Source organism: Mus musculus, chromosome 1 (assembly GCF_000001635.26).
Source record: "Mus musculus strain C57BL/6J chromosome 1, GRCm38.p6 C57BL/6J".
In the NCBI taxonomy this organism is placed as follows: Eukaryota; Metazoa; Chordata; class Mammalia; order Rodentia; family Muridae; genus Mus; species Mus musculus.
Window position 1 is genome coordinate 152,539,202 of NC_000067.6, and position 16,259 is coordinate 152,555,460.

At 44.4% G+C, this 16,259-nt stretch overlaps 1 protein-coding gene and 1 long non-coding RNA gene across 9 annotated transcripts in view; one reads left to right on the plus strand and one right to left on the minus strand.

Annotated features, from left to right (window-relative positions):
* The window catches only part of Rgl1 (ral guanine nucleotide dissociation stimulator,-like 1), a 249,547-nt gene that overhangs the window by 22,440 nt on the left and 210,848 nt on the right, over nt 1-16,259 (minus strand). For all 7 annotated transcript variants that reach the window (NM_001346119.1, NM_001346118.1, NM_001346117.1 and 4 more), the window contains 5 exons: nt 15,095-15,219; nt 13,220-13,435; nt 9,866-9,969; nt 5,150-5,234; nt 736-825 (listed from right to left, as the gene is read on the minus strand). In NM_001346119.1, the coding sequence (NP_001333048.1) occupies nt 736-825; nt 5,150-5,234; nt 9,866-9,969; nt 13,220-13,435; nt 15,095-15,219 (620 nt within the window). The remainder of the gene's footprint in view (nt 1-735; nt 826-5,149; nt 5,235-9,865; nt 9,970-13,219; nt 13,436-15,094; nt 15,220-16,259) is intronic.
* Gm51749 lies at nt 821-9,752 on the plus strand. 2 transcript variants are annotated; one of them, XR_003948740.1, is made up of 3 exons: nt 821-1,274; nt 1,358-1,421; nt 9,333-9,752. It is a non-coding gene; the product is annotated as a predicted gene, 51749 (long non-coding RNA). The 2 variants fall into 2 exon arrangements; XR_003948739.1 differs by having other exon boundaries at nt 821-1,421.

Below are 16,259 nucleotides of genomic sequence, written 5' to 3' on the forward strand. Positions count from 1 at the left end.
AACATCGCTATGTTATATCCATCCACAAGGAAAGTTCTCTTTGGGCAAGGAAGAAAATATTCATTTGTCTAGACTCTAATGTGCTCTTCTGTCCCCACACCTTATGCCAAAAGCTGGGAACTTAAGGACAGAGGCAAAGACGATAATAATTATCCTTGTGCTTTCAGAAAGGACACATGGCACTCTCTGAGACGTGAACAACATGATCCGGTTAGTAATATTAATAGTAAGAAGACTAGAATAGTAAGGAATAGTAAGGAGACTGGGCAGTGATCAGAGAGCCTGGAAGCAAAGGGAATGATGTTCTCTGATACAAAGACCAAATCTTCCCAGCGGGAGACAATGCATTTCCTTGGCCATTACATCCCCAAAGCTGATGGAGACACAAGGCCTAGGAGGCTTCTTACCAAAATGGCAGCAGCAAGCAAGTGACAGCGGGTGGCGATGTCAGGAGGATGGAGGTACCCCATTGCACACTTCCCTCTATCACATCTGGTGTGTGTGTGTGTGTTTCAAGCGTTCACATGAAAATGTCTGTGGAATGTGTAACTTTTGGTATTCATTTTTCCCTGGATCTAACACTTTTGCTAAAGACCTCCCAGGTTAAGAACAAATTAGGCACAGGATGGAAGAGTCTTCTGACAAGTGTGGGCATCCTGCAGAAGGAATATGCTGACACCCGCCATGTGCCAGCCGCCTCTCTCCTGCTGGCTCTCAGACAATGGGCAGACATACCATATCCTTCTGCAGTTGCAGGCGCCTCTGGGTCCGCTTCTGGTTTTCTTTCACGCTGCTGTCCAGGTTTGCAAATTTTGAAGTTCCTTCCTAAGAAACAGGGCACAGAGGAAGGTCATGGAGGATGCCAGTCTAGAGAGAAGGAAAGGGTTATCTGCGTTCTCTGATACAATCTCTTCCAGTATTCCCAAGATGCCATGCCTGTAGGCCCTCAGGCCTAGCCCCCCACACCGCCCCGGCTCTGTAAAGGCAGAGTCCCTAATTTGACTAGAAAATCAACCATCACCATAAGATCAGCAACTCCCAAAATGGAAGATGGGTTTTTTTTTTTTTTTTTTGTACATCTCGAGTTTCACACAAAGTAATGTTATATCTTAAAAATGAAGCTTTCCTCTTGCACATTTTATGACTTGTTATCGTGGCCTGGAATGAGTGTGCCAGCATTCTGTGAAGGAAAGGCGCTACTTAGCTAAATGAAATCTTTACACAGCAAGATCTTGAGGAAGTCCAGGGTCGGAGTACATCTTGATTAGTGAAAGGTGAGCCATTTGTGGGTTTCCCTTAGTCCTCCTTAGATGCCTCTCTAGTTTGGAACTCTGACAAGTCTACCCTTCTTCTTAAGGCCTGAGGACAGAGGGCCACCCATGCTCCCTGCCTGCTGCCTGGAACAAGAACCCAGCTTCAAGGTAACAACTAATCATGGGTTTGCTGACTGAACATAAAATGTTTCAGTTTTGTGGTTTCAGGGTCTTGTTTAGTTCTCATTTTCCAGGAACTGCTTGAATGGATGGCAATTTCACAATTCAGTGTAACCTCTATGTTATTTTTTCCTTAGTCAGTTTCTCCAGGCTTTATCACATGACCTTAGCATGTGACCTTACATCACCATACAATTACAAAAGGAATCCTTCTGGGTGCCTGAAATAATGATGGCAGGGCAAAAATGCATTCTGTCAGTAACCAGCTGGGATCCTGGCTGTGCATGCCACTGGGGACAGAGTCCATCTCAGAAGTCTCTACCACAGATGATAAGAGAGAGCACAGTTTTCTTGGGGACACATGACAGGAATCTAGGATGTGCCACTTCACATACCAGGTAGCTGCAAGAGCTCCCAGATCCTCGGGATTTAGTTTGGAGTGAAAAATCAACTCTGTCTGACATGAAGACAAGCACCCATCTCTTCCTAATGTATACTTCTTCCAGAACCGCAATTATGGGTAGAGGGAAAGTGCTAGAAACTATTTTGGATTTATCTTTAGATTTATCTTTAGTTCTTTTAAGAACTCCTCCTCCTCTTCCTCTTCCTCTTCCTCTACCTCTACCTCCTCTTCATCTTCTCCTTCTTCTTTCTTTTTTTACAGAGTTTAACAGTGTATCTCTGGCTAGCCTAGAACTTACTATACAGACCAGGCTACACAGAGAGTCACATGCCTCTGCCTCCCAAGTGCTGGGACTAAAGGTGGTGTCCACCATGCCAGGCTTATCTAAAACTCTTAGTAGGGACTTCAAAAAAGTTAAAACCTAAGAATCATAAAGCAACTCAGGCATCTTAAGGAGCACTGAAGCCTCGCTCCGTCCTATGAGCAGGGGAGTGAAAGACCAGAGACAAGGAGCAAGATTTGCTGATTTCATGATTGTAGTGTCAGAAAAATGAGATTGCATCCCTGGCTGCAGGACTCACACAAAACTGACAGGTCAGCCATGCACAGCGCATCCCTATAATCTCAGCACTTGGGAGGTCAAGGCAGGGGGATCATGAGTCCCAGGCCAGCCTGGGAAACACCATGAAGTCAAGGTTACCCACACAGTAAAATGCTGTCCAAAGACAAGAGAAAGGACAAAGAAAGAAGAGGTGACTGCTCGCTGCTAGCTTTTCCCAATGGATGTCAGCCAGAAATCCAGTCACTTGTCAGATCCAAAATTCGCATTTATTTCCTCTGCTGGCCTGAAACTCTTCACATTGCCACCGCACCCCAGCAGCCCTGAGCTGTCCCAGGCTTCTGCTGCTCCTTCCTCCTTTGCTGCTCACACTCCTGGCTACTTTTCCTGCTTCCTCTTCCTGCTTCCCAAGTCATCTTGTTTTCCCACAGACTTCTCCCTGGAAGTGACTTCAGTCATCTCCCCGTGCTTCCTCAAACCTCTCACATGGACCTGCTCCTCCTGAGCTCCAACCTCCAGCCTTTCCCTAGGCAGCTTTCTCCCCTTGTCTCGCTTTTCCTTCATCTCTGCTTTTGCAGAATCCAGCTGCCTTCTGTTGTTCCTGTGCCTCGGAGACTTATCCTAGGTCTCAGATGACTGTCTGCTGGGTGCTGGCTCCATTTGAAGACATGATGGTTACGTTGCAGCTCGGAAGCTACTGGAAAGTTATGTTTGGATGGGTCTTCACAGTGTGAATGGCGTCTTGCTCCAACCTTGATATTAACATGCTGTCGAGCTTCACTGACCATTCATTTCCACCAGAGTCAGACTCTTGCAGGTGTTTAGACATTGTTTATATTATTGCAACCAGGAATAACTGTCATCTAGCAAGAGGTACAAGAACCAATATTTGGTGGTATTCTGCTTTCCTGTTGTTTTGAAATCTATAGATTCAATGATTTGTAATTAATCCAAGTTTCAGAAATCACAAGGTTATAATAAATTTAAGACAGACTTTGAAGAGAAATTAAAAAAAAATCTTTCTTAACAGTTAAAAGGAAGCCCACAAATCTTTGCTAATTATTCTGCTGTCTGGGCCATAGTATAGAGAAGTGGTACATTCTATTCACCCACAAGTAGAAGACAGGTCGCTTTAAAACAAGGTTGCCCAACTATAAATCAGTCTAGGAGTAACACACTCGGAACAGGGCCCAGTAGTTTTTCTTAGTGCTTACTTTGAGAACTTAAGTACCTTGATCTCATTATTTACAACTGTGCTGAGAACTTCCACCCAGAACTATACAGTTCTCATGAATAACGATCAACAGAGATGATGGGAAAGGGATCTGCATAAATACACAGAGCGCCGAAGCATTCCACCAACACTCATGACAGTGTGCAGGCCACCTCAGCTCATCGCCAAGGTTTTCACTTCGTTGGGATATTTGAGCCTTATATGACATTTAACTTAGAGCACTGAGGTGGATGTCTCCATTTGAGAAAGGTTTATGGGATCTTTAATGTCTACATATAGCCTTGCCTCTAAGGTTTCAGCCAGAAGACTGTCACCAGGCAATGAGCTGCATACAATTCAATTTATCTGCCTTTGGAAGGATGATTCAGGGCTATTGGGATTTCAGTGTGTGGCTCCAGTTAGTCTAGCTCTGTGTTGCAGACTGGGAGGCCACTAAGCCATGTCCTTCCAGCCAGATGGGTTTCCATTTAAAGTCTGCAAATCCAGAAAGATGTGAAACAAGGAGTAACATAATCCCAGGAATTGTTTGGTTAGTGTGCAGTTCATCACACATCAGCATATACTGCCCACTCTATTATCAGCTGCTCCTAGAAGGAACCAGGACAGGAAAAAGACAGAGATATGTGAATGACAAGCCCCTTAGTCCATGCAGTCAAACAATGGTTTCTGGATGTATAGATCATCATGCAAGGCACTGTAGCAGGTATTGGGACAAGGCATGGGCCTTTGAATGTCCCCAAGGTAGAGTCACAATTCAGCAATACTGTATGTCAGGTGTGAATCTTAGGAATGGCAGGCATGCTACATCTACCTATGGACCTTAGCTATCTACACAATAAAGATGACAAACGTAGATGGTAGGAAACTGTGATGATAATGACTGGCCTGTATTAACTGACCAATGACTGTGTGTAAAGTTATTTGTCATTATTGAGTGATCACTATATAGTGCTCACAGTCATCAACTATGAGTGAACTCCTACACACAGAGGCTGTTCTCAGTCTTCATATTTCTAAAGACAAGTTCAATGTTTTATAAACCCTAGACATTCAACACATTTCTAAAGAAGTAGAATGAGTCAGGCTATACCTTTGCCCAACACGCTCAGGAGGCCCCACTTATCTGGTGTTCAATAAACATTGCTGACTGAAACAATATTGTGTAATGTGGTACCAAAAAAAGATGTGGACTTACAGGCTGGCCTCTGTCATTGTAAGAGTTGTTAAGTTGTAAGTGTTGCTAAGAAGGGATACTCCAAGGCCTCTCATCCATGCAACTAATGGTACTGAATATCTGCTTGTTAAACACATACACATTTGAACCCAGGCTTTGATGTCCGTTATGTGGGTGGGAAGGAGGAAAGGCTGAAGGAGAAAACCTCAACTGGGCTTTGAATTTTCTCACTCCCAAGTTTCGCAGATTACGTATAAGATAAAACTTCTGCTTCCCTGGAGGCTGAAGGAACTTAAGCAGCTTTCAAGCTACTCTCCCCAGGTGCCAGGCTGCCCACGATGCTCACCTTCATTAGTAGCTCCCGACTGGTTAGATGGTTATTGTGATCAGAGAAGATATCTGAAAGTTCTTCAAACATCAGCATTCTGTCCCTATGAAGGAAGATGAAGAAAAAATAATCAACAGAGACACAGGAAATCCAACACCTAAGCTTAGCTGTCTTCAGTACTTATTGCCTGGAAAGATTGTTTGGACCTCAGGATTTGGGGAGCTAATGAGTGTCTTCATGTACACAGCTGTACTGGCTAGTTTTGCGTCAACTTGACACAGCTGGAGTTATCACAGAGAAAGGAGCTTCAGTTGAGAAAATGCCTCCATGAGATCCAACTGTAAGGCATTTTCTCAATTAGTGATCAAGGGGGAAAGGACCCTTGTGGGTGGGACCATCTCTGGGCTGGTAGTCTTGGTTGTATAAGAGAGCAGGCTGAGCAAGCCAGGGGAAGCAAGCCAGTAAAGAACATCCCGCTATGGCTTCTGCATCAGCCCCTGCTTTCTGACCTGCTTGAGTTCCAGTCCTAACTTCCTTTGGTGATGAACAGCAGTATGGAAGTGTAAGCTGAATAAACCTTTTCCTCCCCAACTGCTTCTTGGTCATGATGTTTGTGCAGGAATAGAAACCCTGACTAAGACAAAAGCCTTTGTAAAAGATTAACATGGTTACCAGAACGATAGGAAGAATTTTTCTAATTATACCTATTTAATTAAAAAAAAAAAAGATGATTCCCTTGGGGCATCAAGTTCTAGAGAGATGTTCCCTTAAGTAAGTTTAGAAAACATTTATCCTAGTAATACACAGAGTCCTGCAGAGGTCACCTTGGCCAGACACCTAAGTGTAGAGAGAAAAATGTCATGGCCAAGAGCTCACCCAAACTTCACTGTTAACTGTTGAGCACTGCAGATATAGAACTCAAATGTTTGGCATCCTGGGTCATCTCAGAGTCAGAGTGGGCCCCATCGGGGTTCTACAGACATGGTGGATGGGTTCAAACCTCACTTCACTACTTCATTAGCGATCCTAGACAAGTCGCTTAACTTTCTGGCTTCAATTTTCTCCTCTGTACCCAGGAAGCCTACTGCAGGGTGGCACAGTAAAGCACCTGTGGGGTCAGGCCCCTCCCTATGCACTGCCCCTCAGGAGCACCCTTCTTGTCTGTCTGTACACACCTCTCTCCACAGTCACTGAATGGATGATGATGCTCAACGCCACAAATGATTAGCAGCCAAATCTCCATGTGAATAAAAGCTTCATTTTCATAAAATAGCATAAAAGGCCATTATTAAGACTTATTTGCATTTTAATGAGTATAATATTATTTGTATAACGAAACCAAGAAAACTATTTCTTTTGGAGAAAATAAGAACTTAATTATACAAGTATTTCAATAGAAGGAAGTAAGAACTTAGCCTCTGTCTGCTGAGAGCCAGAAATGTAAACGATTATGATGATGAAAGGGGTAAAGAAGATACCTTGACTCTGCTCCCCCTCAATTTAGCCTCAGCGAGCACATAAGACTGAAGTGGAAAGGGCCTGTGATGCTCTATAGCATCCTTCCTAACATGTAAACTCACCCAGCAGCAAATCACACATGGCCAACAGAACTGAGTTTTGAGAATTGTTTTGTTCTTTTGTTTTTGAAAAGTTGTTTTAAAGACAGCTGGAAGAATGGATCTTCCCTTTGGCAACCCAAAAAACTAAAACATGCATACTGTGAACTAGTATTTTAAAGATTTATTTTTGTTACTTTTCATTATGTGTTTACGTGTGTCTGTGTATGTGAGGTGTATTAGTTCGATGTTCTCAGAGATCCAGAGATCAGAGACATCTGCTCTTCTGGAATCACATGAACGGAATGTGGTGCTGGGAACTAAACTCAGGTCCTCTATGAGAACCAGCTCGTATAAAGCCAGAGGCCGGCCTGCACGTGCACAGCCTTTCAGTCAGCAGTGTCTAATGAGCATCAGCTAAGGGGTGGCTCCTGATTGGCTCCTGAACAAAGGACTGGCCTGGGACGTGGGGTGCTCTTAATCCTTCAGCCATCCCTGCACCCCATGTGTGCTAGCATTTGAAGTTGTAGTTTAAGACTCAGACTTGCTGGAGAAGAAATCCTGGGCCGGAGAGGTGACTTTCTATACTCGTAAACTGTACTTGTCAACCACCAAAAAGGGTCGTGATTATTTTCCCCTGAAGTCAGACGAATTTCACCGGTGAAATTTGTCTGATTATTCCTCTGTTTATGAGAAACAGTAATGAGGGGAAGGGAAGGTGGTATCAACAGCCAGCTAATGGCTTGTTAGGACCTACATCTTTCATTCAATGTATGCTCAGAGGAAAATTAATCAACTCATCTCTGTCATACAGAGTAACATGTACTATTGAAAATTGTAAAAAAGGAGAGAGGAAGAGAAACAAGAGCGGGAGCCACAAGATGGTACACTGCATTTGCAAAGCCTGTGCTTGAGCCCTGTAGTCCGTGGGTTGTGGCTTCCATGGCTCTGTAACATGAAGCATATTACGATTTTAAAAAATATGGGGGGGGTCTCATTATATTCCTGGCTAGCCTAGAATTTCCTACATAGATCAGGCTGGTCTCCAACTCACAGAGGTCCACCAGCTCTGCTTTCTGCGTGCTAGGGTCACCATCATTTATTTTACCTCCTACTTTACAAAGAGCATCAAAGAATAACCTAACCAATACAGTGATGTCTCATCTCATCTGTAATCATCTCATCTCCTCTGGCACCCAGTCTTCAGCATAAACTTACAAAACCCTGTCTTGCCAATGTGGGCCTCTTACAGGATTAATAGCAATAGTTTCCATGTTAGAATCACCATGGAAGTATATCTCTGATTATGTCTGTAAAAAAAAATTCTAGATCTGGTTGAGGTGGAAAAACCCACCTGTGGTGGTTCAAACCAGAATGTCCCCCATAAGCTCCTACACTTGGGTGGTTGGTTCCCTGTTTGTAGAACTGTTGGGAAGGATTGGGAGGTGTGTTAAGCCTTGTTGGAGGAGGTGTGTCACTAGGGCTGGGCGTGGAGGTTTCAAAACCCATAATAAATCCAGCATCTCTCCCCTGTCTCTCGCTCTCTCCCTTCCTCATCCTATGGATCAAGAGGTAATCTCTTGCCAGGCAGTGGTGGCACATGCCTTTAATCCCAGCACTTGAAAGGCAGAGGCAGGTGGATTTCTGAGTTCAAGGCCAGCCTGGTCTACAAAGTGAGTTCCAGGACAGCCAGGGCTGCACAGAGACACCTTGTCTCAAAAAACCAAAGAGAAAAATAAAAGAAAGAAAGAAAGAAAGAAAGAAAGAAAGAAAGAAAGAAAGAAAGAAAGGAAAAGAAAAGAAAGAGAGAGAAAGAGAGGAAGAGAGAGGAAAGGAAAGGAAAGGAAAGGAAAGGAAAGGAAAGGAAAGGAAAGGAAAGGAAAGAAAAGAGAAAAGAGCCGGTGGTGGTGCACGCCTTTGATCCCAGCACTCGGGAGGCAGAGGCAGGCAGATTTATGAGTTCGAGGCCAGCCTGGTCTACAAAGTGAGTTCCAGGACAGCCAGAGCTATACAGAGAAACCCTGCCTCGAAAAACCAAAAACCAAAAACTAAACTAAAATAAACTAAAATAGAAAAGAAAAGAGGTAATCTCTTAGCTACTTCTCCCATGCCGTGCCTGCCTGCCACCATGCTCCCTGCTGTGATGGTGGGGAACTAATCCTCTGAAACTGTAAGCAAGTACCCAACCAAGTGCCTTCCTTTATAAATTGCTTTGATCGCGGTGTTTCTTCACAGCAATAGGGCAGGAACTAAGACCTGACCCTAAATGGGAGTCATACCATCCCACAGGCCGAGTCCTGAGCTGAACAGAAAGGAAAAACCAAGTTCAGTACCAGCAGGCAATGCTCTCTGCTTTCTGACTGTAGATGCAGAGTGATCAGCCACTTCCTGTCCCCACCGCTATGCCTTCTACAGCCCCTAGAATTGGGAACCACAATGGACCCTTTCTTCCTTAAGTTGCTTTGGTCATGGCCTTTATTACAGCAGTAGAGACTCTACCTAAGATACCTAAATGTGAACTAATGTAGGAACAAACTGTCCCTTCCTTTGGGGAATAAACAAGCCTCTGGTCCACATGCAAAGTTCCAGATGTAGGAAGAATACAGTAATGACAGATAAGATCTCTGTGTTGTCCATTATTCCAGAGGTTGGACCAAGAAGTATGAAGAAAACACAGCACAGAACGAGAATAATCTCAGTCAGGCGCCGTGAAAGGAGCCCCGCCGCTCCCCTCACTAAGACATTTTAATACGCTGCAGCGGAAGTGGACACAGTGTCTTCCTACGAAAGCTCAAGAACTGAGACGTTAAGGCACATGTTATCCCTCACACGATGGCGCAGCTCGGGCCATTGGAATGAGGCTGAAAAATAACCAGAAGTCACACAAACTACCCAACTCCATCACTCCACAATCTCATCCCTCAAGATCCCGATAACAAGCACACCTCTACAGCATCGCAGGCCTGGTGACCATGGCTCTGGCACACAGAGAAGGAGTGTGGTTTCTGTAACTGCCCACCCTCGAAATTCATTGATGCACTCTTCCTGGTACACACAGAGGGTTTCAACCATGTTTCCCCTGTCACATGATATGCACTCTGATGGTAAGGACGCATGGGACAGACGAAGCAACCCATCACCCGAGCCAGAACAACAGAGCAGGCACTGGGGAACTTACTTCGGGACAGCAGCCCAAGCCTTTTTCAACCGATAGATGGAATTAGACTGCAGTGCGGAAACGATGGCCCTCAAGGAGGAAAAATTCTTCAGGATTCTACATTCCTGTGTGGGGAGTGACGGAGACATAAAAGGCATTTAAATATCAGTATTACAGTGAGTTGCTGGTTTCCTGTGTTAGAGGTATTACAGCTGTTATGAATTCTTACCACTAAATAGGCAGCTGTATAAATACTGGACATCAAAAAGTGGCTCCTTCCTCCTGCCCCAGTCACCAAAACACTTTATAGATTTTGGCACTGTAAGCTTGTTCCCCCCACCCTCCCAATATATTTTTTTGTTGTTGTTACAGTTTTATGGTTTCCAGCTTTCCCAGTAAAAACAACTCGAGTTGGTGAGCATACATGGCTACGTAGCGAGTGTAACTTTGCTCTGCAGAAAGCATGCGCATGCCCTAAGACTCCATGAGGAAGACCACTGTGCCCTTCCGGCCTTCCGAGAGAGCTGCAAGCAGCCGCCCTAAGTTCAGATGGTACAGAGAGCTCCCGGCATGAGAGGTGTATACAACTTGGCAATAAAAATTCACCACAAGTTGAACTTCAGCTTTCATGGTCTTAGCCAAGGGGGGAATATTTTTATACACATTCATTTGGTTTCAAATTGGCTTGTCCCACAATCATAAACATTCAGAAACACCTTGGTACTTCAAGGCTTTCAAAATAACTTGGGCTTTTAAAAATAAGATTCATTTTGGCAGTGTTTTAAAACAAAACAGAGAAAGAACAGGAAAGATTTTGGCTGTCATTTTTCTGGGTAAGAAGAGAGGCTCCTTACTTAAAGGTACCCTACCCTAAGGGGCCAAACTTGTCAGTGGCCCTAGAGGCAAAAAACCCTACACATAGTAGGGCCAGTAAAACAGGGAAAGGATCCCATTGTTGGCTGGCCTGGAGGTGTGGCCACATCCAGTGAATGTGCTGTCTGTCTAGGTCAGAGGAGATATTTCATAGGTACGCAGGAGTGCCATGTATGGAGGTCTCACAGCTGAATGCAATACAGGGGCACATGTTTGGCTTCATGCTGAGCATATCAGGCAAGAGGTGCCAGGGTGGTTGGGCATAAATGTAACTTGCTTCAAGAATCATTTTTCCTAAGTGATTTTAATCTGGAACATGAAGTGAAAACAGAATTGTCCAATTTGTCATGACAAAATTTTGCACGCTAACCAAACCTCAAATGTTTTCTTCAGAGTAAATTTCAATGTACTTCATAAAAGTCATGCCCAGTCTTTTAAAATGTTCTGGAATCCCATTTATTTAAAAAGAAAACAGAGGAGGAGGGAGGGAAAGAGAGAGGGAGGGGGAGAGAGGGAGGGGGGAGAGGAAGGAAGGTAAGATATAACAAGTGAGGGTGAAAGAGAGAAAAGGCAGAAAGAGGGAGGGAAGAAGAAAATAAGAAGGGAGAGAAGGAAGGAAGGCAATGGCAGTGAAGAATATGAGAAAGGGAGGGAGGGAGAGGGAAAGAGACAGCGGGACAGAGGGGGTTGTAGCCCTGCTGCTGTCTGGAAACCTCTCTCTGACAGCATGGTTCAACAAAGGTTCAGCATCTCAAAATTATGCTCTAAAAATCAGGAAACTTGCAATAAATAAAGACACCCAGGCCCCAATATATCATGTCCATCGTAATAACCATATGGAACACATTATTCAGTAACAGGCTGGGGCTAAGGGCTTACAGGAACACATGAAGCATCCAGTCCTGTTTCTAGAAAAGGAGGTATATTCCAAAGGATGCAGTGTAAATCCAACACTGCAGCAGAGGCCAGGCCAAGGAAACACACCCATATTAGGTCAGAAATAGTTTCTACATGTAAAATTAATATCATTTTTCAAGCTTTTTTTTTCAACAGAAATCGACTATGACTAATGAAGGAAGAATAAAATAAATCTTGGCAGAAAACCACCAGCAAGTCTTAGCATTTTATGAAGTTATCCTCCAGAATTTCAAGAGACATAACATACTCAACACTGGGAGAAAACCCATTGTCCCAGCAAGGCTAAGGACTCTGGGCTTTGTGCACATGCTATGGGATGGGAAATATACTTGGAGTTATTCAGAGTTCTCTTATCATGTAAACACACAATCTATATTTAACTTCAACTGAAAGTTATGATCTGAGTCACTATGCCCACACAGGGCTGTCTAAGGAGTTCAGTGAATTCGAGGCATAAAGACCATTGGCTTTTGGGACATAAATGTTGGAGAAAAATATTTTCTTACGTTTCTAAGAAGAAAGAGACACCCCATGCCAGTACCACAGTTACATTAGCCTTTTGCAGTTACTTTTGTGGACTTTCTTTACAGTGCCCACGCTTTGTCCACAGCTGCAGTTACTTTGTGGACATTCTTTACAGTGTCCATGCTTTACTTCTTGCTTTTTTTTTTGGTCCAGATACTGGCATGTGTGGGGAAATAAATAGGCCATCTTAAAGCCTCAAAACAAGGCAAAATCTCTGAAACTATTGTGGCTTTGCTCTTTGGTCAAAAACAATAAAAGAAAATGTGAAAGACTTGGGTGTTGTGTCCTATACATAGGGCATGGTGGAAACATGCATCTAATGGGACACGAAACTAACCGTGTTCTGGATGAGGCTTAGCTACGTTAGCTACGGCCCAGAACAGGCTGATGGGGAATTTCTACATCAACTAATTTCATGGTCCTTCTCACTGGAGCTTCTTCTTGCCTAGAAGAAAACTTTCATCTTAAGAACCTAAAGTCCTACTCTTTGATAAAGTGAGATCCATTCTTGCTTTCTTTCTTAATTTGTTTATGAGTACACTGTTGCCACCTTCAGACACCAGAGGAGGGCATCGGATCCCATTACAGATGGTTGTGAGCCGCTGGGAATTGAACTCAAGACCTCAGGAAGGACAGTTAGTGCTCTGAACTGCTGAGCCATCTCTCCAGCCCCACTACTGTCTTTTTTGATCTCGATACTCAGAGGTAACTTTTCCCTCCTCCACCTCTATACCATTTCTATTGCTGACCCCTGTCTTGCAAAGGGTGAGGTCACTTCAGTGAGTCTGGCTCCTGTACAGCTAAGTCAGTTGTGGTCTCTCTTATTATAGCCCTAAAGTATACTGTTATAACTTGAACACACTAGGAACTCACAAAATAGATCAATGACAAGTTAGAGACTGTGCCTTCCTCTACACAAGTGTTAGACACAAGACACATGTGGGGTGGGAATGGTGGCTCTGACAGACTAGATTCTAAGCCTCAGCAGAACATAATTCATGTCTGATGTCAGGAAGGCTGTATACCAAACACAAAGATAAGTTTTTAAAAGGCAGTTACGTGAGCAATGTTGATCCACTTCTCGATGACTCTGGCTCGCTGCTGAGTTTTGAGTTCCTTGCTCCCCAGGACGGTGCTGACAACACACTTGGTGAGCGTATTAAACTGAGAGATGGTGGCACGGATCGTAGGAGCCAAATGCTTGTTTTCCTTTTTATCCCGCTGAGACCAAATACAGCCCAGGCAATGGTGAGGCACTACCTTCTTGAATAGTTGCTGAAACAAAAGAAGAATTGACATCAGGAACACACGGGTGCTTTATACAACGTGTCATCTGGGACATCTGGAAATTGGTGGCTTGTAAGTGGACAAGTCATCTTTCTCTGCTTGCCTTGCCACATGGTGTCCATCTTAACACACAAAATAAGTAATGGATGAATGGATCAGAAAGGCCCACATGATTTATTGTTTGTTTTTGTTTTTTGAAACAGAAGCTCTCTATATAGTCCTGGCCATCCTAGAAGTCGCTATGTATACCAGACTGGCCTCAAACTCACAGAGATCTGCCTGTGCCTGCCTCTCCAATGCTGGATGGAATTTAAGGTGTGAGCCGCCATGCCCTGACTTCCATGTGATCTTTTAAATTTGCTTAACTGAGGGAAAACGATGACCAAAAGAAAATTTAAATCATCAAAGCCATATTTATCTTCCCGCCTCGCCACAAAAGTCAAGTAACTCTCGTACGACGGTGCTGCTAATGAAAAAAGGAAACTGAGAATGGTCATCTGGCCAGACACTCAGGAACACCGCTTCTACCATGCAAACAGATGCTCCGCGGCCACCTGGAAAGAAGTCCGTGTAAGCATGACACATGCCGAATCTCTCAGTGCAACTGAGTCTCATGTTTCAAAGCAGAGAAAGAATCTAACAAAGGGAGAACAATCAACCTCACACACTCGCAGAAGAATGGGGGGTCTAGAGACAACCTCACACACTCACAGAAAAATGGGAGACCTAGAGACAACCTTACACACTCGCAGAAGAATGGGAGACCTAGAGACAACCTTACACACTCGCAGAAGAATGGGGGACCTAGAGCCTGGTTTTCAGGTCTTTTCCTTAAAGCAATAAAAATAAAATATTTTTTCTTTCCCTCACTCTAGCAGTTACACAACAACAAATGGCTGACTAGGTCAGATTCTCATTTGTACAACTGAATATAGGGTGTATAAAAGCTGGTATAGAAATATGGCCAGCGTGTGCTCAAGATAGACTACGTGATCTACTTTCCATACTTGATCTGCATTCCCATTGGATGGAAACTTTAGCCAGTTCATATGCTGCAAAAGCTAAGTGCCGAAGAGCAAAACCACCGTGGTAACTGCTAATTCTTTGACTATGTTTTCCAGCAAACTCCAAGCTATGAAGTGTGACTAACACAATCAAATGTGCACAGCACACAGAAACGGTCAAAATTCAAATGTGCAGGAAGCACACGTGGAGATGGGCTGCCAGATATGGTCACATGTGGGCTCCATGGGCTTACTTCAAACTGACTCCGGCTTTCACCCCTTTACAGTCCTTCAAATAAACAGTTCGGCTCTTGAAATATTTATGAGTCCAAAGGGAGAGAAATACCCACAGCACAAGGTAGATTCTGTTTCGCTAGGATTAGAATTCTTACTTCCCTCTGTGACCCGAGCTCTGAGGAAAATGCACTTTCACCCAGGGCTGCAAGAAGAGCCGAGGCTTAAATTATTCACACGAATGATTCACAGAGCCTTAACTCTCCTTTTACAGACACAGACTCTCTCAAAGACTCAGTAGGACTTGTGGCACACTCCCCGTGCTGCCCACTGCCCTCTGGGCCAACAGTACTGCCACCACCCCACGTTTTAAGTAGAGACACATCTGAGATACAGTGAGAAGACCTACTGCGTCCATGTAGGTCAGCTGTTCTGCCACGAGATCTTCTGAGAAGTTCGTGAATTCTGCTGACCCTCCGCTCTCCAGTTCCTCTTCCTCTTCCAGGCTGAAGGAGCTGGTGTTGAGAAGTCCATCTGTCCACGATGGGAAAACAGTCAGTATGGGGGTGCCTTGGTCATAGTGTCAAACTACACTTCTTTCATTCAGGAAGAAAAGGGCTAACTCTTCAGAAAACCACAGGTAGAGACGAACAAGAACGATATATTGGAGCAAAATGGAGATACAATCCTGAGTATTCTCGTGTTCTTATTAAGCTCAGAGAGGTGTTGAGTGACCCCTGAGAAATCACTCAGAGGCTAGCCCAGGCAAAAACTAAAGAGGCAAAACTGAACACAACCTCATCTCAGCCCCCATCAACTCCATCAACATTTCCAGGACCAAACCAGCTAATACCTACACCCCAGCCCTGCAAGCCTTGATTGTTGAGCCACAGAGAGCCAGATGCCTAAAAGACTGAGCAAGGCGGCCGGCCAAGGTTTGGTAAGGTAGGATAGGTCATTGGGGTTTCAGAGATGTGATGAGACCTGTAGTCCTTTTAACAATACTGAGCAGACTCAAATGCTGCTAAATCAAAGGGTTGCTGTCAGCTTTCACATAGAGAGTGAAAAGGTGAGAAACAGATTGGAAATAAATGCCCTGGCACCCTATACTGCTGGTCATCCATCCTAAAGTTACACAGCTCAGAGCCTAAAGAAGTCAACGGGAATCACTGCCCAGGAGCCCATCTGAAATGCTGAAGGGCCGAGCTCCAGCCTCCTCTTTGAAGTCTCCTTCTCCCAGGCCCTCTCATTCCCACCACACTTCTTGGTCCCTTTCAGTCAAAGCTGAACTTCTGCTGGGGCTGGGGAAGCCTAGCTGCACACAGTGGCATCCAGGCAGAAATCCAGTTCCGTGTTACTACTCCCCCTGCCTGGTTACGTTTTTTAAGCCTTTTCCTTCTCTTTATGGGGGACGCTGTTAGGCATCTTATATTGAATTGATAGAGCTTCTTCAAAGCTTCCATTGAGAAATGGGGTGCTCAAAGTGAGACTGTTACCTGTCCAGTACCATGTGCTACCTGCCCGCTCTGGTGGCAGGGCTGTGATTACAGGACTGGCTCTGGACCTCAGAGCTG